This window comes from Helicoverpa zea, chromosome 8 (assembly GCF_022581195.2).
Source record: "Helicoverpa zea isolate HzStark_Cry1AcR chromosome 8, ilHelZeax1.1, whole genome shotgun sequence".
NCBI classification, from domain to species: domain Eukaryota; kingdom Metazoa; phylum Arthropoda; class Insecta; order Lepidoptera; family Noctuidae; genus Helicoverpa; species Helicoverpa zea.
In genome coordinates, this window is record NC_061459.1 from 10,519,765 (window position 1) to 10,546,319 (window position 26,555).

At 37.0% G+C, this 26,555-nt stretch overlaps 1 protein-coding gene across 2 annotated transcripts; it reads right to left on the bottom strand.

Annotated features, from left to right (window-relative positions):
* Window positions 1–16,029: 16,029 nt before the first annotated feature.
* Window positions 16,030–22,174, bottom strand: LOC124632556. 2 transcript variants are annotated; one of them, XM_047167428.1, is made up of 2 exons: window positions 21,103–22,174; window positions 16,030–16,491 (listed from the first exon to the last, which is right to left on the bottom strand). In XM_047167428.1, exons 1-2 carry the CDS (start codon window positions 21,421–21,423, stop codon window positions 16,231–16,233), a joined length of 582 nt encoding a protein of 193 aa, XP_047023384.1. In that variant the 5' UTR covers window positions 21,424–22,174; the 3' UTR covers window positions 16,030–16,230. The 2 variants fall into 2 exon arrangements, with proteins under 2 accessions (XP_047023384.1, XP_047023383.1); XM_047167427.1 differs by having other exon boundaries at window positions 19,989–22,174.
* Window positions 22,175–26,555: the final 4,381 nt, after the last annotated feature.

Genomic DNA, 26,555 nt, shown 5'->3' on the forward strand with positions numbered 1-26,555 from the left:
TAAAACTAATCAAATGTGTTTTACCGAAATGCTTAATTTAGAATACGAATTTTCTCAGTATACGTACAGAAGAGGCAAATTTTCTGTACGTTAAATACAGTCAACTAAACATGTTTTAATTCACTTAAGAAATTTAATTAAAATCGTAGGTCTCCCAATCTCCACTTTTGAAAGATGTTGTCATTTCACTTTTACTTGATCTTCAATAGACACGTACCTTTTTGGTTCCTCTACCTACTGCTTGAAATAATAGAAGAAAGAAGGTTTGATACAATATGTACTACAATTTTTCGTTTCTGACTTGAAAAAAAAAAATGGTAAAAGAAAAGGTATAAATGAAAGTGAGTCTACAATAATTGTATACTTTACTAAAATTCTTAAACCTAGTTTTTTGCCAGGAAAATTATCTCAATATGTCTGGATGGGGCAAGTGCGAGATCATGCTTCAAATATAACTTTCATTTATATGTATATAAATAAAGCTATTAAACCCACAAATGTTTACAAGTTTCACTTTTCGATTGCGTGTAAATGAATTCATTCTTCCTTTTATCCTGCTCCATTTTGTAAGCATCAAGTTCAATGTAAAACCGTGGTAAAACCAGAACACCTTAGATATAGAAGAAAATTGGTTTATTCCCAACTAGCTTCTGCCAGCGACTTCGTCCGCGTTAAATTCGGACTTTGTGTAAAGAGAGGAAATACTAAACACCAGCAAATCCAATTCTAAATATATGTGTAGATACCTACTACAACATCACTTAAAAAAAAAAACTATTTTATTATTGTAATTGAACGAATATTTAAACACTACCAAAATAACAATTCTTACCTATTTTTTTATAAAATAAACACAAAAGAAAGTAAAAATAAATTATATTATTTAAAGTCGCGCTGCAAGGTTTGTTAATATCAATTATTGTCGGACAATAAGGTTGAACACTCTGAACGTCTATTCGCACCAATCGCATCAACAGCCAAATATTGTATGAAGTTCGCGCAACCACCGCGCCGCGAGCCGTGTCGAGCGCGGCGACCGTTACACAAGAATGATCCTTATAGCATGATATTCACGCGCAATGGCTTATTACCGTAAATCATGTACAACTTTGGTTTTTCTTAACCGATTTATATGATTATTTTTTATTGAATAGGTAATAATGTAAACCTTTTTTATTTAGTGGGAGTAAGAGTGTTAGAAACGTAATAGTAGACAAATATAATAAGCTCCGAACTACTTAGCTATCGAGAGTTACACGTGTTATTGTGAGTCAACCATAAAAGGTAGACATATGCTGTCATGGAATGTTTTTTACATAATTTTAAGGAGAACATTTCCATCATACATGGTTTCTGTGTAGCTTTAACTATTAAGGCTGCACACGCGATGGAAGCTTAAAAAATGGAGAAACTTTGCCCTTTTTCCAAACATTTCCCTTCACTGCTCTGCTCCTATTTGTTGCAACGTGATGAAAAGTATCCTATAACCTGCCCAGGAGTATGAAGAATAATTGTGCCAAGTTTCGTTAAAATCCGTCGAGTAGTTTTTGTTTCTATAACGAACATACAGACAGACAGACAGACAAAAATTTTACTGATTGCATTTTTGGCGTCAGTATCGATTACTAATCACCCCCTGATAGTTTTTTTGGAAATATATTCAATGTACAGAATTGACCTCTCTACAGATTTATTATAAGTATAGATAATATTTTGTTCATCATATTACGAGGAGACAATTCTGAAGATGATCTGCAGTAGGTAGGGAGAGCTCACTGAAAATCTTGTTAATAGAGTGTTGAAATAAAACCATTTTAGCCAATAGACCTTTATTTGTTACTTATGTCTTCATTTCTTATCCGTGTTATTTTCATTACTATCAGAGCCATCTCTTCTATGTTTCATCCATACGTCCCTGGGTTTCTGGACGCCGCAGCCAACTACCAATGCACCTTGCACTAGTATATTATACGACGACTTACTGCTTTGCCACGTTTTGTAATGGATAGTCACTGAGCGAGTCCTAGAGTTGTACTGCACATCTGGAGAGGCGAGATAATTCGTTACCTCCACTTGAACGTAGGTCGGCATATAACATCGTGGCACCTGAAATTAATAAGTTTACAGGTTAATGAAAACGGGTTTGCACTTCTGTTAATCCAGAATAAGGTATCACTAATTGACACTGAAGACACGTTATTTAATTTATTTTAGAAAAGGGACTAATGTTCTTAATCAAACAGGGCTGATTGTGCTTAAGTTAATTCTGAAATACCAAAATTAATTGTCATTAAATGAATGAACAATTTTAATATAGACTAATTGATCATTATAGAATTCCTTGATTTGTGATCAAATAGGATAGCACGTTCAAGATCTCGTGACTGTGAACTCTGAAGTCGTTCCGTGGATTGGTGACCGTCTTGTCATCTGGCACTCAGCCGCATCCAGTTGACCGCAAGTCGACCCCAACATTGTTGGGATAAGCCTAGATCAGTTATCGAGCCAGCGGTTAAAATATACGAAAAATAAGACGCAGAATAATACATATTGACTTTACTTACATAAAGTTGGATACGCTTTGTGTGATCAAAATGTGACATTGTTCCCTTCGTATGAGCCACTAGGACAGTTCCAGGTAAATTTGGATTACCAAACTTATAGACTTGTGTACTGCGTGCTGCCGTCAGGAGCGGAGATACCGACAGGACTATGAAAAGTAAACATTTTATGCGAAATTCCATTGCACTACAACCCACGGAAAACTACAATTAGTAAATCAGAATAGACGAAACCACCTTTCTTTTATATGAACATTAGAATTTACAATCATGTACTGTTAATCTGTACATTAGCTTTTTTAATCGTACATAATATACATACATAGTGATTACTCACAAACCAATTCAATTGAATGTTGTTATAATTGAATTGAATGTAATACTTTTAATTTGCAATTGTTGAATTTGTTATGGTTAAGTTAATCTGATCGAAAACAGCAATACTCTAAAAAAAAAACATGAAGGTTCCCAAAAACTTTTTTTGTGAGCTCACTTAGCGGGATTTTTAGTAGATGTCTTTAACTTTTAAACGATTCTGCAGACTAAATGCATTTGGTATGGTTCTCGTTAAACTTAATGTTAGTTCTGATCAATGAATATACATAGGTCCCGTAGAGCCTTGAGACATTCCTTACAAATTCCAATGACTTTTCTTATATCGCTATACTTACCTGAAAAGTTAAGATAATTCAGGTTATGATACTGTTTGCATCATTACTTATCGGAAGTAACACTATCCGATCCACTATCCTACATATTTTAGTAGGTACTCTGTCCTTTATCAGAGTTCAAACAATACACTGTAGGTAACCTTCCTCATTGTTCCACTTTATACCAGTCCCTACAATAGAAATTACATGAGTGGCAAGTGTTGCAGGTTTTATGACATGAAAAGAAAGTCAAAATGATAATAGTTTTTTTTTTATTATTATATTACGTTACCTATTTATCAGCATATCCCAGTTCACGCCCGTAATCTTATAGGACCTAGATCAGTTAGTATAGTGAAATCGGGTCAACAAATGACTATATAATTGGTAATCTAAAGATTAGTTATTGTCACTTCTAAAACTTCACTTGTCTAATAAATAGATTTAGGTATTTGCTGACTAAATGAGTCTATGACCTGATCGCTGGGCTAATATTTTGTTCATACGATTAATTTTGTTCAGTTTGCGTAGGGAATTCTGTTCATCTTGTGCGCTTATTGTATATTCTGTATTTTGTAAATCCTGTGAGATTATTGTATACTGTGCTTTTTGTAAATCTTGATTAAGTTGTGTATCATGATCGCCATATCGATGTTCAAGCTTATGACTGGTCCATGTTGGCTGGAGTAGCATATCCTCTGTGAACCTTAGTTCGGATAGGATTTCTGGAAATTGTTTTAAGCGTGGGTCTATTGGGACCTGTTCTATGGGTGGGCCCTGTGGAACTTGTTGTATGGCTTGGTCCTGTGAAACCTGTCGTATGGTTGGGTCCTGCGAATCCTGTTGTATGGCTTGGTCTTGTGGAAGCTGTTGTATGGTTGGGTCCTGTGGAACCTGTTGTATGGTTGGGTCCTGTGGAACCTGTTGTATGGTTGGGTCCTGTGGAACCTGTTGTATGGTTGGGTCCTGTGGAACCTGTTGTATGGTTGGGTCCTGTGAAGCCTGTTGTATAGGGGGACCCTGTGCTATTTCTGGACTTGGATCACAGCCTGGTCTCACAGCACCTTTTGTAATTATGATAAAAGTTGATGGATGGAACTGGAAGAGGCCATATTGTATTCTTACTACGTGGTTATATTGGTCATAATATACCTTTGGCGTTGAAAGGTAGTTATTCGAAAGCACTTTCACATAAGTAATCACTCTGCATGGTGGTACCTGAGAAGCAAACGAACTAAATATAAAAAAATGTAAGTTTACCCTATATTTACCCTATTAAACTATGTACGTACATAACTGTCGATAAGAAGAATTTGAAATAAAAGATTGTAAATCATGTTTCTACATATTGTTCTATTTTAGGCCATAGATTTTAACGATTTTGTAATAAAGACGAATAGAATGAGGTAGGAAACAGGGAACAGGATTGGAGTTAAACTAGTATTGAACAGAAAAAGAACATTAATTTCTGACAGTTACGCGAATATCAGACATTTAAATAAAACTACTCTTACGGATTTTATCGCGGTTATATTAACATTATTTAACCGCTCTGTCTGCCCGTGACCATGGATACAGTCCAGGATCCGAAACGTCGGGATTTCATAATATTAATATAATCGCGACAAAATCCGTAGAAGTTACAAGAAAAATATTAATAAAATAACTACACTATTATAATACATTGTTATTTATGTCAACGAGTGAAACAGTGAAAGGTTACTCACATCTAGGTATATGTCTTGAGTTTTTCCAATTAATGAGAATTTTCCGTGGATCTCGGATAGGATTTCCGCCGTTGGATTATTGTCGGAGCCAAATTCCCAAACGCTGCCTGTCACTACCGGTACCATTGTGACGCCGATACATATTGAAAGTACTATTTGAAATCCCATTGCACTAAGATCCTACAAAATCAAAGTGATCTACTTTAGATTCGAAATCAGTGCGTTATATTAGGTAGGATTTACATGTTTTAATAAATACTGCAGTAAATTACTCTTGTATAAGAAATCGATTTCAGAAAGCATGGTTTCTAAATTGAAATTTGTTTCACTATATTGGTATGAAATAATAAAGGGTTCAGTAAACAAAAATATATACATTGAATGAGCCTGGTTCACTTTAAAACTGCTTACTTATGAGGTAAGGCGGAATCTTCGGCTATTTGTTGTGTTAAGGTAATTCGTGTAAAACAATTAGTAAGAAGTTTAATAGCATGTACCTACATATTAATATTACATATGAGGTACAAAATACTATTAGACAGCATATTAGATATTTGTTCTATTGCTTTGAGGTTTAATTAAATTATAAAAAATATATTCAATTTAAACTCGTCATTGGTTTAGGTTTACGTTAATCGGTATTAATTGTACACATGCCAGTTTGTAGGTACCCTACAATCAGAAAACAATTGCGAATTAAGTCTAACACAACATGCTTTTGTTTCTGATTAATCAATTATGTTTATGGATGAACTGATTAAAGCGATTTAATTTTAGTTAGCTTTTGCAAAAAATAAGGCTGTACCTTATATCAAAGCGAATTATCGTTTTTCCATTAAGCCCTCTCCTGGCCTGGTATTTCCAATCTAGTGTGGTGACTTTCAATATCACTAAGTAAGTAAACCTGGAACTCCCTGGAACATACTCGTACTCGTATCACTAACACACTCGATACAGGGCGAGCACACACGAGTGGTTCACATTGGGAGCGAAAAAACCAACACCGCGCACACTGAATACTAAAAATGTAACTAATTTAACTTGTGACTTGTATCGGATACGGTATATAAGGTTCTGGAGGTGGCATACCTGTGTAAATGTATTAATTCTTAACAATAGAATGTTCCCATATTTTCTGGCAATTTGTGTAATGCTGTGCCTTGTTTCTGTTTCACGGTGAGGTGACTCCAAATTAAGTGTAACTTAATAATATTAAAGATTGATGTACCAGTTTGTATTTTTTTCATATTTTCATGTAATGTAAACTAGTCTTATTAAATAATACCTACTTTTCAAAAGAAACGATATCTACTATACTAGCTTCAAGTTTTATCAAGCTATTGTTACCACAGATCCACAAGCTTCTTCAAAAATTACCCCAAAACTGCTCACATAATCACAATATTTACACATTTACCACATCCACATCCCAATTCGTTCTTCGCTCCATACGATTGATGCACGTATGGTCAGTAAACGGCGTGTGTTTGCTCGGGGGCCGGCTTTTTGTCCGTCCGTGCATCTCACGGCACCTACCTACTGTTTAGGGTAAAGAACAAAACACTGTCAATATTCTTAGCGGGGCACTGCGGTTTTAGGGAACTTGCTTTAGCTTTTATATGTAGTAGCAAAAAATGTTTCGGGTGTAGAAAGATTTTCAGATGCTTTTCGGAGGTTTTGTCCATACTGTTCTTCTTTTCTTATCAAACCAATAAAGCCAGATTTAAGTCACATGTATTGAACACACATCTATTGTGGCAGCTGAGCAACGACTATCGTTGAACCTGATATCATCTGTCACGTGTGTTCTGAACAAAAAATGATTCTCCGATAAAATTAGTGCAATCTTTGAATAAAGATCTAATTATTATTAAGATTATATTCTAGTTTTATTTTAGATTACTATGGGCTATGTTATCTTATCAAAACTTTGGAAAATCCCCCACAGTCCTTTACAACAATTACCTGTTCCCTACTAAACCTTATATTAAAACTAGCTTCCGCCAGCGGCTTCGCCCGCGCAGTGTGTTGATAAAAAGTAGCCTATGTGTTAATCCAGGGTATCACCTATCTACATACCAAATTTCAATTAAATCGGTCCAGCCGTTTTTGCGTGATTGAATAACAAACATACATCCATACATTCTCACAAACTTTCACATTTATAATGTAAGTAGGAAGTAGGAAGTAGGATTTATTTACAGCTCTGACTTAGAATTGACAGCATTATGCAGTTACAAGTCTGTCTGCACCGCGCCGTCAATGTTGCACGCGTCAAGAGTCGCGCGACAATGAAGCCGCACGGAATACGCTTTTGTCGCGACGTATGAGTAATTGCGCGTGTTCATTGTTGCACCTTGGTCTCTCTTGTTTGCAAGGCGCATTAGAACACTAGAATTATTTTAGTTAGCGACGATGTAGTCTAAATGTAGACTAATGTAGTGTCTGGTTCTAGGAGTTAAGAAAATATATTTTTTTATGAAATTACTTGTACGGATTTTATCGCATACAATCAAATGGTTTGTATACAAACTTGATTGTGATTGTGGTCTCTTATACATAGGCCAAAGACATCACCGATGTCCGATGTGTAACCTTATTTTGAGTAAGTTGTAAGACACACTGTAAAGCGCCGTTAATTTCTGTTTGTATTTTATGTGTCTCTTTTTACCCACCTTTTGTGTTGTTTAAGTTGGTTGTCTTTTTGTTTGCGCTGAATAAAAGTTTTTATCTATCTATCTATCTTATACACTTGCATTAAAATTAACATAATAACTACCAAACTATCCACTACTAATTACTCAAATTAGGTACTCTATTTCTATACACCACTATTTTAGTACCTACAGGTAAATAATATGTGCTGTGACAATTAAATATATTTGCCGTGACACTCCAGGGTACCACGGGCACTGCAAGTGCGCGGGTTGTCACTGTTCCCACACAGCCTCATCAAGTATGCGCCTCTGAATTTTGAGCGGCATGTTCCAACAGCTCCCGTAAGCCTCTACAATGCGTATTTTATTAGTGGTTCACACGATATTCCTGTAATAAATCATTGTGTTCAAATGTTTGGGATTGTTGTTAATGATAGAACTGAATAGAGGTATCGATTTTTAAATGCGTTGTTTTATTTGATGAAAATAACGTTATTTAGTAAACAATAACTAATTGACACAGAATGTCATGGTTTGTCTTATTCTGCTAAATAAATAAATTTCAAATTCACCAAAATATTTTAAAAGGAAAATGAAACGCCTTAAGAACCGTGCTATGCCGCTCGGCTTTTCCGTCCGAAAATTCCGTCGATGTGAAATGGCCGTTATGGACTTGCTATTGTTGTTACCACTTTTTATCATAAAATCTTGAAATTCAGACGAAATAGCTAGGTTTTCCCACACATATAATCATTTTGACGAATTCAGGCAGACGGGCAGAAGGCAAACTCAAAAAGCACAATAGAATATTGAGTCGTGACTATTATAAACTGTACAGCTACATTGTTAACTGGGAACATGTTATACACTGTCATGGGCTCCATAGTATTTGATATGAGACGGTGGATATTTTTCATGTATCGACGAGAGTAAGCTGAAATAAAAACAACACTATGAATAGGGTGTTCGACGATTTTTTAACACATCGAAAAGGTTTCACACAGTAAATATCGATTTTTGAAATAAGTAGTCAAACTGTAACACAAAATAGTTTTATGATTGCCTATGTTTGATCTAATATGCCTCTCACCTATATATAAATTACTGCAAGGTTACTAGACTTACCATTTCTACTTCTTAAAGCTCTTATACATATTTCTTGGGTTCGTAATACACTGGCCTCTAAGTGATGGCCTATAATACTAATAAAGGATATTCTGCCTATTGATTTGTATCTCAGAATATCTGGTATAATCAGCAAATTTCGCCAGCTGAATATCTGAAACTAAGAATATTATCAGGGTGGGTACTGCACAATTATACAAATATTTAAAAGTATACTTACTCCATTTGAGTTTATTCGGCTTGAAGGGAGGAAGGAGATGGAAATTCGATATGGCTAAAAAGAATGTTACTCGTGCGATGACGACAGATAGAAAAAACATGCTGAGGGTGTGTTTTACTCACCGACATTTCAGGCATCAGTATAATCTTCTCTGATGCCACCATGTGGTACATAAAAAAATGTACACCTAGTAGCAATACCTGAAATTATCATCCTACACTCAAAATTATAAGTTCTCTAGATAGCGCACTTAATTAAGAAAATGTGCTATCACTTACATAAACACGAAATATTTTCTCTATTAATCGCAAAGCACGTCCAGCACCAACAATGGCTTTCCATATTCGTTCATATACTTCAGTCTCCATATTTTTCTGCTGCCAATGCACTTCACAACCAATTTTTATCAACTCATTGATGTAACATACTCTATTATGCAAGTGTATCATTACAGTCACAAAGAAAATAAATTCGAAATCCATATTAAAATAAATAAAGAATGAAAATATAAAATACAATATTTTCGACGGATCTAAATATACAATGATTTGTGCAGCGTGCATAGCCATCATAATAAATATTGTTGTTGTACAAGTTATCATGACTGTGTATATCTTATTGGTGTGTCTGCTTTTGCCAATAACTTTCAGTTCTCTGTCAATACTCTGAAGTGTGAGCAATAGTTCCATCATGCAACCTCTGTTGAGAGTGTTGTTGAAGAAAATGATGCAAATGTTGACGACCAATCCTTGGTAGATTTGTACTAATATCATGACGAGCATCTTATCGTCATGGGAACGTGAAGATTCAGCTATTATCACTGCGGCGACATTTGCAGCTACGAACACTATGCTGTACCCAGTTTGTATCCTCAATGGCATCAGAATTCGTTTATGTCGTATGCGCACTCTCGCGGAACCCAACATCGTCTGTATGTAGATCAGAGGCTTGTACAGTTTAATGAAATCATCGTCTAAAATGTTATTATTTACATTCTTCGTGTCACACGTCATGCTCCACTGAAGTACTGTTACTCAATATTTCCATTTGTTATTCCACATTACTTTTATTAACGGTCTGTTCATATCTTAGCTCTCTATCTTTGTAAGTAATTTTATTGGTTTCTTGTAATGTATACTAATGTAAACTAGCAATTGAATTAATCTATAAATATTCGTCATTGGTTTTTTCCTCTACCACTTTAGTTGGTCCTGCAGTATTCGTTACTTATCGAGTCAAATTATTTTACCAATGGATATTAAAACTTATTACATTAAAAATCTCATCTTGTTTACTCGAAATGATATTTTGACGAAATGCAGCAAAATGTCCGCCACAAAATGTTGCAAGTTTAACCGTATCGAAAAACTAAGCACTAAGTTCTCCTGACTTTTCCATTTACGAGCGCGACTAGAATCGTATTTTAAAATATAATACGCTTTTATTTTGGAAAATTCCGCGAGTGGCTCTAGGGAGAGAAAGCTAATTTCAATTTCATTTAGTTCTGGCGCGATTCCATGTGCCGACCAGAGACTATGGTGAGCCTGCACAGACCGGATTTTTCTTTACCCACAATGTTGGCTACTTTCTATTTTGATTGTTACTTATTTCTATTTTAAGATCATTGTATAGAGGTTTATTTATTTATCACCCAAAATATACTGGCGTAACGGTTATTGATTATTATGAATTATACTTTGGAATATTGAAACTTATTAATAAAGAAAAGAAATATGCAGAATAGGCAATAATAACCATAGCAACATTTTCGGAGTATTTTTAATCTGAGCTTGCACTAAGCAAAAAACTTTATTTCTTTATTTATGCTCCACACCTGATAATCAAAATTCAAAACTGGAGTTTATTCTAGCCGATTCGCTCTCCATGAAGGCGCATATAATCTATGGTGGCAAGTGCAGTTCGGCACGGAACCCTGGGGACCGTTTGGGTACCGTAGGCAGATTACACCCTGTCTGAGCCCCAATACGCAATTTCATTGCAAGAGGATTTCGCATTTTTATCGGCGAATCTATCCGGTGTCTTTACTATTAGAGTGGCCTCGCTTGAGAAGGTTTTAAGGTCTTTATAGTTTGTTAATGTAAGGGGTTCTGTTGGTTTACTGGAATGTGGAATTGTAAAGTGTAAACTGTTTGGTATACAGTAGAGTAACAATGTACTCTATCCATATAGCTTGGATAAGATCTTGACCTATTTAGTTTTCAGTCGCATCTTTTCTTTTAGTATATTCTTTATAGCATTTGGTACCATATTTACAATAGAAGATTCGATATCATTATTTTTGATTAGACGTAATAAGAATGACTTATTTATCTCGAAAATAAACCGCAAACACAACTGTCAAATAAATAAAATGTATTTTTGTTTTCGCCGAAAAATAGAAAGTACATTTCTTAATCCTGGCTATCAAGCACAAAGTAATAAAGACTGACAAATAAAGTACATAAATTACTTCAAAACTAAGGTTCTAACTTTATCCGAGCTTCGTCTGAGTGACGCGGGGACAATTTAAACCGTGGCATATTCCGTGCCAAGATATCAAACCGCCCTTACGGTGGATGATTCATATTATTCTCCTTCAAGACTTGATTACGCCAGCGATATTGTTAGGGAGCGAGCACACGGGACAGACAGCTATATTGTCTCGGTTAATTTTCCTAACTAGATGTTGAGTATATTTTCTCGGAATGAAACGAACGACTTGTGATATGCGACTATGTGTACTACAGTTTTCACTCCGAACGTATGGAAAGTTTTATAGTCCAATATGTAAACAGTTTCAGCTGTGCGAGTGGTTTTGATAATATCAACGTAATTGAATGTCTGTACCTACTTTGACGTAATGAAATTCTTCAGTTTTAAAATACATTTTATTACGAACGTTATTTATATCACACCAAAAGATATTCTATTTTTTTCTGTAACTGTTGAACAACGCCTCTTATTTTCATAATAAGGCGCGGTAGGTCCCCCAGGAAATAATGATAGGGAACTTTTGAGAACGAAATAGGCGAGAAATGAAAACTGGGCTAGGTACAATTGTGCAAACAACCTTTGCGCTATGTTCACTAATTAATTAGATAAGAGAAATGACAAGAATAAAATGGTTATGTGCTTAGTACCTTTATGTATCTTAGAAAATTTCGCTTATTTATTACATTACATCGGTTTTCATTCAACTATTGACTCAATATAGGAACAGTGTGCAAGCGTCCCAGTGTAAACCACCTCGTTAGAACTTGATTAGAGAGGCCACATTGCGATAACAAGCCCGGCTTACAAGCCAAAACTTCTGATTATCTCGTTTATGGGTTCTGCAACTTTTTAAAGAAATGTCCTCGCGAATTAGCTGTATATCAGGAAATAATGCCGGGGGCGAAGGGTACGGGGAAGGGGGAGGCGTCTGGGGGAACAAATTGTCAATTTATACCGCATTAACCGACTGTTGCTTGGAATTGCTCGCTATGCTTGTATTTGAAGTGGAGCGGTTTGTAAGTTGGAATTCTATGGAGTGTATTAGTCACGCATGTGTTTGTCGTATTGCAAGTCAACGAACGAGCAAGGAATAAAAGGGTTGCAATTTCATTTGAGACAAACTGTCTCTCAAACTTGAACCTCCTCTTTTTTTTAAGTCAGTTTAAAATAAGTCGCAAACAAAAACTATCTTACACAGACCCACATATCTACCACCCTTTATACCTAACATCGCCAAGTGCGAAGTTTAAGTAGATAGTTGAAAATTGGCATATTACCCGACAATGGCTGTGCAATCGCAAATGCATTAGTCCAGGAGTGGAGTCACGGCTTCTCGGCTGACCGTATGCAAACCTACTCGGTAATCGAACCGGCGTACCGTCTCAAGTGATTCTATATACTCCGTACTTGGTAAGGAGTCGCTTGAGATCTATTTTGGCTATCGATTTTGGTGGAATGGTTAATAGGTGTTGGGGATAGGAGCATGCTTGTGAACCATTTTAAAAACAGAACACTTTCTTCCTGCATAGTTTTGCAGCTCTGGTGCTGTTTTTTGTTGTTTGCTTGACTACGCTTATCTCAGGAAGTAATGGATCGATTCAAAAAATATTTCGGCTCGATTTTATCCAAGTGCTTGAAATAGTTTTCTAAGGCTGCAGGTCAAACCACTGGCGGAAGCTAGCTGCTAAAATTATATTTACGAACTTAATCCAAACAAAAGCACCTACATACACAGGTACTCTGCAAATTCCCGCATCAGTAGGTCGTAAACTGTAAATACCAGTTAACAACCAAGAGACTAATGGCGCGCCTTATCCGAAAGCACGAAATCAAGACTAATATGCTCACGCCTGTAATTTAAAAGGGTGAGGCAGGAACTCTTTAAGACTTTGATGAAGATTTCCTAGTTACGGGAATTAGTTACGTGTACAGGTGAATTATTGTTTAGTTTGGCCAGGTTTCTGTACGGCGGGGAGTTATTTGTTTACTTCTAGATTATATGGAGGTATCCGGGGTAATTTTAAGATTGTTAATATAGTTTGTATTATTCATTTAGATAAAAGACCCGATAGGTGTGTTTTCGGATTTTTGCGAAATCGGTTATTCAGATGTTCAAATACATGGTTAAAATACACATATTTTGTGCGAAGGATAAAGCTAAACCTAATATGAAACAGAAAATCTATAGAAACACAGGAAGCGTCTATCTTTTTTTAAGTTTAGACACAGGTTTTGTGTACACGTGTCTACAGATTCCAAGCTTATTTTAAAAACTGTCCCAAATCAGGAAGTTATTTTAATTATAAAGAATTAAAATTAGCACCAAACTCGATGTCTGTCATCGGCGATAAAAATTAAAAAAGTAATTAATATGCAAACGAAGAGAGTTCCCAACTGAGACGATTGCTGTAAAAATATTCGTCTAAGAACCCTTTTTTACAAGCTAGGTGATTTTAACGGTGTCTTATGGTAATATTTATGTAAGTTATCAAACTTAATTATCCTTTTAAATATTTAGAAGGATTTCGGGCTGTATGAATTTAAACTGGTCCTAAATAAGCTACAATTTAGACAGATAGATAAAACAATTATTCAGCACAAAGATAAAAGAAATTGACCAAAAATACAAAACAAAAAAAGTGGGTACACAATACAAAATAAAAAATGTTACGACGTTTAAAAAATATTTGCAAAAAATTCCGAAACTAGCACTAACCTATATCACTAACTTTTATTGAAAGCACACTACCGGCCAATGTTTGTATCAATACAGGGTGTAGGTATTATGTGATTCATCATTACACGTCGACTATGTTTTATGAGGCGGCGTCGCCCGGCTCCGCTCAATTTCACGCACCAACACCCTCTATATACCAGGTCCAAACGCGCCAGATTTAAAATACTACGTGAGTTAGAGCGAACACGGTTCCGCAGTGTGATTTTTTAATTGGTCGTGTTTTAAATACAGGGGCCTGAATTTTCATGAACAGATTTTAGTCAGGTTTTTTTTTCTGATACCTTTTGGGGACTATATTATTTGGCTAATTCGTTATCTAAATGTTTCAAATATTACATAAGCGGTAGGTGCTACTGGGTACTACTACCTAGTCATTGAGTTTCAGTCAGTTCTGAAACATGACAAACAGGGAGATAAATTGATATATTTTAATGCCAAAGCAGACCTTCCAGATAAAACTGCTAAAATTATTTCCCTACTCCTGAATTCGAACAAACAGATAAACCAACCAATTTAAATTACAGGAACTAATTCTTTTCTCTAACCAGCAATTCCAACTGCCAAATGTAAAACAGTAATAATGAAGTAACAGTGAGCGCGATTGCACCCAAAACGCCTATAAACTGAGGTCTAGATTTATGTGAACACGTGATAATCATAAGCGGAACACAACACTCGTTTTATTACCCTCCAGCATTCTGAACTCAGGTTTATTTGCATATTATTCCTTTATTACTCTCTCAGAATTCATATGTTAATGTCAACGACGATATTTTCGATCCCACGGGTCCCGTCACGGATGTGACCCTAAAGATTTCGACACGTTTTATGTGTGTTTCAGCGGGTTTCATTTGAATATGTTTTAAGTTTGAGAATTTATTATGTGTGAGTTATGGTCAGTTCTTTTTCTGGCTGAGGAAATGGTTCGTCTTATATGAAATAAGAAATGGAATATATGGATATTCTTTTGTTATATAGAGAAGTACATGTTTCCCTTGTTGAATAGTTGAGAGCGAAATCGAACTGCAGCCGTCAAGTAGGCTTTGCCGCAGGCAGGGAACTATTATCTTCATTGATAAGTTAAGGTGGATAAAATGAGCTAAGTCACGTATACATAGTGATTTATTTATTTAATTACACAGGTGGACTTAATGCCACAGGAATTCTCTCCAGTGATCTCCTTGTTAATATTATGTTTCAAAAAGCAAAAGAAAAGAAGTGTGTAAAAAAGAAATATGCACAAAGATATCTGAATAAATATTTAAGTATTTAAAAAAATCCTAGATTTCTCATTCACTTTTAAGATCAACTCCATGAAAACGCAACAAAGCACAAATACGTTACCCAGTCACCCACGTATTGATTTTATTCCGTATGGCAATGCCTCCCGTCTTGTTCGACGCACCTGCGATGCCGACGCTCTTAACCCGCTAATTGCTAAGAGGATTTCGGAATTAACGCGAACAGATCGCGTTTTTGCGTTGAATACCTAATTTGGAATTGAGATGGATCGTCTTTTGTTCGGTTTACGGTAGCTTGCCGTTTAAATGTGATTTAGAAATAGGCAAAGATTTTTATTTACACACGTGTTCGTGTTTTAACCCTTTGTGTTCAATGGGTTAAAACACGAACACGTGTGTAAATTGAGATCCACTTATTCGGAATACCTTGATTAAAGCGTTAATTGATGATGATAAATGATTGTATTATAGACTATTAGTAAGATAAATAAATAAGATGCATGTAGCATACTTCTTACGCTGATTTGAAACTGGGTTTTAAAGTTACGGGATCTATATCGATACCTGTAGTAGTTGGTGTTAGGGAGAATTCTTGGGCTGTAGAAATGACTGAGGCTGTTTCCGAAATATAGGTACTGGTTTATTCCAACGGATGATTTGTAACAAATTATATAATTAAACGGCGCGCGACGCGTACAATTTTCACAGCTGATCGGTAAGGTGTGTGAGCGGCCCGCGATCCTCGTACGTGGCTGCCCCCCGCGCCGCGCTGTCCCCCCTCCGATGCCATCGCCGGTGGCGCCTCCATCGACGTCGTTCCTATGTTCTAGAGGTTTCCGAACATCCTGCCCGGGTTGAAACATCGTCTTCAATAGGTAAAGGACATATGTTGTTGAAGGCCCTTGTGATGTTGCCCTTCTTGGTTTTGATTTCCGCCACCCTCGTGATGCCGTCAGCACCAGGAAACACCTTGACGATACGGCCTAATAGCCAATGTAGTGGTGGTTGCGTTTTCTCTCTGATCAGAACTAACTGATTCAGCTTAATTTCGCCTGTGGACGCATGCCATCTGGTTCTCTGCTGCAACATGACAACATATTCATGACTGAATCGGTTCCAAAAGTGTTGCCGTAGATGCTCAATTCTTTTGTAGCGGTCCAATCGAGTGATGTTGACGGAGTGTACCTGCGGCTGAGAAACGGATATTAGCGGTCGTCCAATTAAAAAGTGCGAAGGAGTGAGAGCGGTAAGGTCGTCAGGAGACGAAGAAAGAGCAACAAGGGGACGGGAATTTAATATAGCCTCAATTTGGACTAGGTATGTGTTCATCTCCTCATATGTTAGATGAGAAGAATGAACAATGGTTTTTAAGTGTCTTTTTGTAGACTTAACGGCGGCCTCTGTTATACCATTAAAATGTGGACTATAAGGAGGAGTAAAGCTAAACTTTATCGCTTCTTGTGCAAAATAGGTTTCTAAATTTGAATTAGCCAAGAATTGTGCAAGCTCATTAAATACGCCCACAAAAGCTGTGCCGTTATCAGAGAGGATACTGTGTGGTTTACCCCGACGAGCAACGAATCTCTTTAACGCGGCAAGATAGGCGTCTTTGGTGAGATCCGTCACAAGCTCCAGATGAACAGCCTTTACTGCCAAACAGACGAACACACAGATATAGGATTTAATGAGTCTGGCACCTCTGCCTTTACGGTCAGCTATCAGCATTGGTCCGGCGTAGTCGACACTACAATTATAAAACGGAAATTCAAGCTGTGTCCTCGTGCGTGGTAGCTGACCCATGACTGGTTGCACCGCTTGACACCTAAATCTGAAACATTTGACACATTCTCTGAATGTACCTTTAGATAAATTTCTACCTCCTAAAGGCCAGTAAGTTTGACGAATGTGTGATAAAAGAAGTTGTGGCCCTGCATGCATAAGCTTAAGATGTTCACAACGAAATAATATTTTCGTAATGTGATGTTTACTATCTAGCAATATTGGATGTTTTGTGTCGTAACTGTAGTTAGCGTTATCTAACCTGCCACCTGCGCGAATTACACCTCGATCATCCATAAATGGAGACAGTGAAGCAAGCCTATTTTTGCTGGATAGTGGCCTTTTTAAACTAAGTGTTTTGTATTCGTCAGAAAACATTTCCATTTGACTAAAACGTAACATAACAGTAAATGCTTCATTTAATTCATCACAGGATAAATGACCACACAACCTGCTGTTAGGATTTTTTAAATTAAAAATGAACCTAAGTACATAAGCGAAAATACGTTTTAATTTGTTTATGTTAGATTTATTACTAATCAAACGACTGATAACTGATTGAGTTGATTGACAGTTATCTACTAAATGAACTTTAAATTCAGGTATGTCGGAATTAGAACCCGTATTTGGCATTTTAGGCCAACGATCTTCGCCTAATTTTAAAAACTCTGGGCCCGACCACCACAATTTACAGGTGCCGATTTGATCGGCCCTCAGCCCGCGAGATATGAAGTCGGCCGGGTTCTCTTTCGACGACACGTATCTCCAAGAATTTTCCCCGGTACTTTCTTGTATCTCACTGACACGGTTACGAACAAAAGGCTTTAATTTATTCGGCGATGCAGATAACCAACAGAGAACTATCGTCGAATCACACCAATAATAACACTTATTTATTTTAATAGTTAGTGAGTCTACTACCTTTGCACTCAGTCTTGCTCCCAACAAGGCCCCGCACAGTTCAAGACGGGGTATGGTTGTATGTTTAATGGGAGCTACCTTATTTTTCGAAGTTAAAAGGTGAACGGTTATAGTATCATCATTATTTAGGCAACGAACGTACACACATGCCCCATAGGCACACTCGGATGCATCTGTAAAAATGTGCAACTCAATTATTTTATGATTAACACTAAATGCATGCCGTGGTATGTTTAAATTATTCAAACACGATAACGTAGTGACGAATGACGACCAACATTCTTGAGTGTCACGAGAAACCGGTTCGTCCCACGAACATTTTTCTAACCATAATTTTTGCATTGTTATCTTTGCCAATACGACACACGGCCCTACTAGCCCTAATGGGTCAAAGATTTGACTAATGCAAGATAAAATGTAACGTTTAGTTATTTTATTAGTTGGAGGTAGATTTATAGAAAAAGTTAACTGATCTAAATCGCGAACCCAGTTTAAGCCCAATACTTTAGCAGTGTTATGAGATTGATTACGATTTAAATCCAGAATGTTATTATCATTCTGATCAAGGGATGACAACATAGCCTTCATCACTTGTGGGCTATTAGATTGCCATTTTCTTAATTTGAATTGAGCTGATGCTAAAATCGAACTCACCTCCTTGCATAACAGTATGGTTGCTGACTCAGTGTCACTGCCTCCCAAATAATCATCAACGTACATGTCCCGTTGTATAGCTTGCTTTACGTCATCATTAGACGCCTGTGAAGCGAGACTTACGAGTGCCTTTGTCGCTAAGTATGGTGCCGAAGCGGTGCCATAAGTAACTGTATTAAGAACAAAGGTTTTAAGCGGTTCATGTTGATTAAATCTAAATAGGATTTTTTGTAAAGAGCGTTGAGATTTATTTAAATCTATAGCTCTATACATTTTCTCTACATCTCCTGATACAACGTATCTATGTTTTCGAAAACGAAGTAAAATAGAATAAAGATCGTCCTGTACAGTCGGACCGATCATTTGTAGGTGATTTAAAGAAATACCTGAAGTCGTCACAGCTGACGCGTCAAAGACAACTCTTAATTTAGTTGTAGTACTTTGCTCGCGCGTAACACCGTGATGTGGTAAATAGTAACTTATGTTATCATTTGAGTTACTAACTTCAGACATATGCCCTAATTGCAAGTACTCGTGCATAAAATCGATATACCTACCTTTGAATAAGGGATCACGTTCAAACCTACGTTCGAGCGAAAGAAATCGAACTTTCGCCATTTGGTATGAGTCACCTAAAACATCTGGTGACTGTTTAAATGGCATTTTAACAATAAAACGCCCGTCTTCGCCACGAGTAGTAGTGCGTAAAAAATGTTCCTCACATGCACGTTCCTCGGCTGACAACGAATGTTTTTCTGATATTGAATCTAGTTCCCAAAACCGAGTGAGTTCAGGTTTTATTTCCTGCACAAAATTACACACTGGTTGGTCACGGGATGGACTAGGTTGCGCAATAAACCCAGAAATAAGCCATCCTAATTTAGATTCGTATAACCTAGGTTGACATTTGCCTAGATTTATTGTGTTAGTACCTAAAATATTCCAGAACTGTTCAGCACCTAGTAAAATGTCTACGCTTGACGGTTTATAATAGTGAGGGTCAGCTAGACAGATGCCTGATGGAAGTGGAATAGTACTTATATCAATTAATGTCGATGGTAATGATTTGGTTATCTCTGGTAATACTAAACAATCAATTGTTGTTTTAAATTTACCCGAGTAAGATTCTAAGGTTAAGGAACAAGACTGTGTGCTTTTACAAGTTTGCTGGTTAATACCCGTTATTCTGGAGTTTACGTTACGTTTAAGTGAACCCAGCTTACCACACAGCTCCTCAGTTATAAAGTTTGCGGTACTGCCGTTGTCCAGCAGCACCCTCGCTACGTGGCTGCGGCCGCTGCTGTCGCGCACCTTCACCCTCGCTGTGGAAAGCAATACGGTGGACGAAGTAGTATTCTGTATAGCTTTGGCAGTTAAAGTAACATTATCTGTTATTTGACTACTGGTAGTCGGCTCGCTGTCTTTGTCTACGTGTAACAGTGTATTATGTTTTGCCTTACAATACTTGCACCGAGCCCACAATTTGCATTTTTGTTCGGAATGGCCCGGGTTTAAACAGTTAAGACAAACCTTGTATTCTTTAGCCTTCTGATTACGAACATCTGACGTCAGTTTTCGAAAACTATCACACTTAAATAAAACATGACTTTGTTTGCACATTGGACAATTTGAGCTCGAAACCTTATTTGAAATATTATTATTATCAGTTGATGTTATGGCAAAACTTTTTTGCTTATTTGATTTATTGTTTGAGGTCTTGTTTTTAATAGCTTCAGAGTCCTCAACTGATTCCAACAAGTCTGCCCTGTTATTTAAAAAAGTTAAAAATTTAGACAATGTAGGTGCCTCGGATAACGTATTTCTAAATTCTTCCCAATGAACGTAAGTTTTAGTATCTAATTTGTGAGCCATTATATAAATAATTAAGGTGTCCCAGTGCTGCGTCGGTTGTCCTAAAATTGTTAAAGCTCTGAGATTTTTTGTAGTACTATCGACTAAATGACGTACTGCTTTACTGGACTCCTTTTCTATTTGATCGACATTAAATAACGATTGAACATGATTATTTACCAAAAGACGATTATTATTGTAACGTTTCGTCAATAAATCCCAGGCGATGCTGTAGTTACCAGAATTAAAATCCAAGCTTCTAATAATTAAGGCAGCAGCACCCTTTAACGAGGACCTCAGATAATGAAATTTACTTATGTCATCCAACAATGTGTTCTTGTGTATAAGAGAATCAAACGTGTCTCTAAACTCGAGCCAATGCTGATAGCTTCCATCAAAATGTGGTAAACTAATCTGTGGTAATTTCACAACACTATGTTTCGACTGTGTGGCGTCATTATTATCTGAAGCTTGTACGGAACTCACCAACACGCTGGCTCTTCGCTCGCTATGCTGACGTCGCACCTCGCGCGCCGATGACACCAAGGAGAAGTATTGGTTTTGAAAGGCTTCGCGATCAGCCAATGCCTCGGCGGAGTCCTCCATCAGCAGCTCGATATCCCCCTGTATTTTATCATAGTCATTGTATAATAAATCCATTTTATCAAGTCGGGTTTCCAGTTCTGTTACTTGTAAATCACTTAATCGTGAACAAGAAAGGACTACATTTAAATAATTGCTGAAAAGCGTAAGTTTAGCTTTACAGCTTGCACGTTTCTTAACTAATTCTTTAAGTTTAGAGTCCATTATTCAAATAAATAATAATTACGTTAATTCGTAACTAATGAGCAAGCACTGCGTTGAATAAATTGCAAAGCGACAGATGTTGACCTTGAGTGAATTAGCGGTCAAGCTAACACGTATCCGTGTAAACAGGTTTCTTATTTTTGCCTGCTACTAATTATGCAGCGATGCACCTACAATAATAGGCTTGAGCGATAACCAGGCTTGAAATATGTGCAACGAAATGAATGCGATGACTAATAAATATGGGGAAAAAAAATGGAACAGATTTAAATGGCCAACAAAGCGGGAAGAATTTAAGAAGTGATAAAGGGCAATGATTAATTGGAACGACACACTATTTACCGATCCGTAGCCACAGTTATCCGTTCTCGTCGATATATTTCTTGGAGACGTGTGCGCCACGTTGGTTTTTTCCTGCGCTGCAAAATCGCCACGCACGCGTCACTGCACGCCTGCCTCCGTTGTTTTTTCTTTCTTGCGAAGGACCACTTTGTTAGGGAGAATTCTTGGGCTGTAGAAATGACTGAGGCTGTTTCCGAAATATAGGTACTGGTTTATTCCAACGGATGATTTGTAACAAATTATATAATTAAACGGCGCGCGACGCGTACAATTTTCACAGCTGATCGGTAAGGTGTGTGAGCGGCCCGCGATCCTCGTACGTGGCTGCCCCCCGCGCCGCGCTGTCCCCCCTCCGATGCCATCGCCGGTGGCGCCTCCATCGACGTCGTTCCTATGTTCTAGAGGTTTCCGAACAGTTGGAATATGTAGTTAAACATTTCGTTAACTAAATAGAATCGATACTCAATAAACAGAACACAAACGTCCATCCCAACATTCCCAACACCACCCAAAAAATCAACGCAATCAATTTTGAAATAATAAACGCTTATAAAATATCCAGTGTCCAGTACACAAACATCGGAGCGACAATTGCAACCAACTGGGCGATTTTAATTTGTAATCCAGTGTGGCGATTAAACGTCGACCGGTAAATACGATTGGCGGATTAAAAGTCCACAGTTCATTTAACAGCTGCCTCAGTAATACCGTAAAAGCTTATTTTAATTCGGCTAATTAATGTCCAATTGTTTCGTGTATCGAGTTGCTACGGAATTGTTTTAATAATTACACTTTTTTGAATACTGTTTATGTTCTTTAGCTTTAGCATATGACATACTTTAGAGTATTGAGAGATACATAGTATTTCTTGGAAAGACTCCTTAGTAGTATTCTACGAATCTTATAATGCGATTTTACTATGTTTTTCAGAGAATTGAATTCTAGTGATATCATAAATCGTAATCAGCTTACTGAGTAGGTGCATTAGCTAAGCCCTCGTTTAGTATATGTAGTAAGAATACAATCTTTAAAATATAAATGCAATAATTGAAAAATGCAATTAATTTTATTTTTGTGTGGACTTAATAGGTTTACTCTTGCATCTATTCTTCACAGCATAAACTCATGAGAAGTTATAAAGGGCTGTCTTTGCAGATGATTTTTGTTACGCAACGCATAAGCTTGAAAATTAGTTACAGATTTTTTTTTACTCGTGTCACGACAAACTGAATGCGATTTTTGTAGAACAACATTCAATCCTAATCGTAGCAGAATAAACCAAAACTAAAGCAGAGATGTTTCGAAAGGTTTTCCTATTATTACATACACACTAACAATTTCCAAGAAGGTAGTCGGATCCGTACGATGTATTCTCAGACGCTGAACTTTGGCTCGAGGTCAGGAAGGTTCTGTTTACAGGGAATATCGATGTTCTAGGGTAGACACAGGTTAGGGTTTCAGTTTACGTAACCTGTGCTTCACCTATATAAAACTATCTTGCTCAGGTACTATGTAGGATGAAAACTTTTCTTTGTGTAAAGTTTAAGAAAATTTTCACAAAGATATTCCTTAAATGCTGTTTATAACTGTTTTATCTACATATGAATATATATAACCCATTTTGAGTATAGTTTTCCACGATGCTGATCATGTGAACATACTTGAAAATGCTGGTATATGATGAAGCCAGATGACAAAGATATTTAAGTCGATAAGATCAAAGTTCACCTCGTCAGAATGTCGACTTCACTGTCATTAGTTGCCAACATCGCAACGGCAAAGTTATTCAGCGAGGAATGTTTCTTGGAAAAAGTAATAGGGATATATAGCACAGACGTATAAGATTCACTATTTCAATTGTATTTCTACTGGGAATTGGAAATTACGGCGAGTAGTAGCGTATTTGTCAGCAGTATTCATTTTTCGAAGCAACTGGGTATATGTACTTTCTAATAAAGCTAGTCAAAAATATCAGATAATATTATAAGCTAAATCTGTATATGAAATAGTGTGTAGGTTGCGTAGTTCGTCCAGCTCGCAACATGTCAAGAGAGGCTCTTGCTGTTTGTGTGGCGTGTTCAAACAGAGTGGCTTGGGGTATTGTTTTATTCTACAACCTACAGATATTGGATTAGAGTTTGTGGCTAAGTAATAGCTTACGGGTCGATCGGTCTTAAGGTGAAGCAACGTTTGGCACGGTCGTTCCGTGGATGGGTGACTATCTTGTCATACCGAGTTCCTCCGTGTTTTGTTAGGCACGTTTTGTGTTAATGATATTAAAAAAAACTTACAATTCAGTATTTATTGCAGTTTAAAGTTCAAGAGCGATTGAAAGATCATTTCTCAAAAATCCCATCAGTAAATACAAGCATTTTTAAGAATATTTAAACTGCCATATTTTAAAAATATACCCCAAGATCGCGGCATAAGCCTCGCAGTGTACACATTGGACAAATCTCAAGTGTGCCGGTTACGTAGCAAACGAGGCTTGTACGTAATTGGTTGGAAAATTCAGAAGGCTTACCCGCTTGGCCGGCCTGTATCGACATGGTTATGCACTGGAAATGTTTTGCCTACGCGATTTTCTAACGCTATTAGTGCAAATTGTGAAGAAAATGTTTGAATTTTGACTTTGAAAATGTTAGAAAAAATATTTGTTTTGACAAAGCTGTAAAACTCGCAGTTGAGCAAAAAAAGCTGCGGTATAAAATATTAAAGTATTGCTACACCTACGCATGATCATAATAGATCGCATAAATCTTCCTCACCAACCATTTAAGCTTTTAATAAATTCAAACAACGCTACTATCTCACCATAATTAGCTAAAATTACTATCAAACGAGAATAAAACAATACACAACTAAAAGTTAGTTATCTAGCGGCGTCGCGTCGTTTGTCAAAGCTCTTGCGTCCAAAAGTTAGGCTATTAACTGAACCTATCGACTTCGGCTTAACTCGCACTTAACGTGACGGGATCATAATTGATGCGCTTAACTTGCTTTTGGCATATTCAGGATTAATTAATAAATTAACTATTTAATGAGATCAGGTTTTGCACTAATTAAAAGCAAGGATCGTGTAATATAGCAGATTCGTTTTTGTTTTATTTAAAAAGTGTAATTTATTTTAAGATAAATAAAGCAAACTGTCTACTGAGAAATTGTATCAAAGAATTAGCAAAGTCACTTTCAGTCGTTAGATAAAAGTAATGATATGATGTCAGAACATTTTCAACGACGTTAATGCCTCCAGGTTAATATGATATGAATGCAATCTCCCAAGCCATTACCAGTACCATAACCCTAAACAATAATCTTTAAGTAAGATGTAACAACTCCGTTTAATCCGCTACCAATTCGCGGTACAAACACTTTTATTGGTTTAGCCCCACATTAAAAAAGAAGGATACCGATATAAAATTAAGTCAACAAGCTCCTCCGAAAAATTATTCATAGAAAAAGATCGCGAGGTGAAAACTGTGGGGCGGGTTTGGGTAAGGGATGAAGAAAGGGAAAAAGTTGGATAACTGCCTTCATGAATTGGAAATGTAATTTGGCCGGGTAGGTGTGTGTGTGGCAATTGTTTTCATTCTATTGCCGGATTACGACGTATCTGATTGACGACGCATGAGGCGTGCGGCGGCACCCGGGATTGCGCTAGTTTCCTTCAAATGGAATACCAGTATCAGTTGCGTGTCGTCGTTTCAACTTGATGGAATATTGAGTGATGGGGAGTTCTCTGTACAGGGCTTTCTGTTACAATTCTCTGGAACTTCGGATTTGATTTGTTTTTTCCTTTGCTGTTTTCCTCTTCCGTAAAGTCTAAAGTAAGAATCGTGATCTATACAACATATGTACCGTTCACATCCTCACATTTTCTACTCAAAAAACTATGCAATCACACTCGTGCAGTTGGAGACAAACTCAATTCGTTCAAATAGCCCAGTTACACCTAAGCTCCACATAATACAAAGCATCCCCACATTCCATGCCATCTCATCCGCAGCACGTGGCAGACAATCTAGTGACAGACACACAGACAACAGAGGGTCTGTCTAGCCTCGTAAAACACACGTTTTACCGACTTATTATACGACAACGTTTTGTAAAAACGACTTTCTCCGAGTAAAGGGAATCTAAATTGGCGTAAATTTTACGACCACTATTTGAAGTGAGATGTAATTTTGTCAGGAGCTGATGGTAGTTTTTTTCGTGGACGTGAGGACGCCATAAAATGTTTGAAGGGCGGTTTAGCTGCCGTTAGCCGGGGCAAGTGATAAACACGGCCGCCATTAAACTTTGCTATTATCAGGTAACGCTGCAAACTTGTTGTTGGGCTCAAACTGAAATACACTTCGGTCGTAACTAACTGAAAGGTATGGATGAAACGGTTTGGTATTCTTCTAAAGAATTTTGAAGGCATCAACGTCAATGCCTATGTAGTCTGCTTAGAAAAAAAGTAATTTTCAAAAGATTGCGTTGTATGGCAAAGTTAAGCGAATATATCTCATGCTGATAATCATGCATTTTTTAATTCAAAACTATTCTGGCAAATAACTTTTTTTGCCGAAAATACTACACCTCTTCAAAATTATACAAGCAAAAATCACGGAAATACAAACGGACACAGCACACACATTTTAGTCTCCCATATTTCCATGTCAATACACATAGGTGTAGCCTTTGATGCCTAGCTACTAGTGTCATCTATCTTAGGTAGCACCTAACTAAGACAGATGGCCCAAACGGCCGAGCCAGCTAAGGGGCATAAAAGGTTAGCCTGAGGACGT

What these genes read in the sequence shown, in the direction of transcription:
- LOC124632556 (XM_047167427.1), bottom strand. Translation starts at nt 21,423, where the DNA reads ATGGACTCTAAACTTAAAGAATTAGTTAAGAAACGTGCAAGCTGTAAA. An exon ending in TATAACTGAGGAGCTGTGTG is followed by an intron (nt 16,492 to 19,988) that starts GTAAGCTGGGTT and finishes GTCATGTTGCAG; the next exon opens with CAGAGAACCAGATGGCATGC.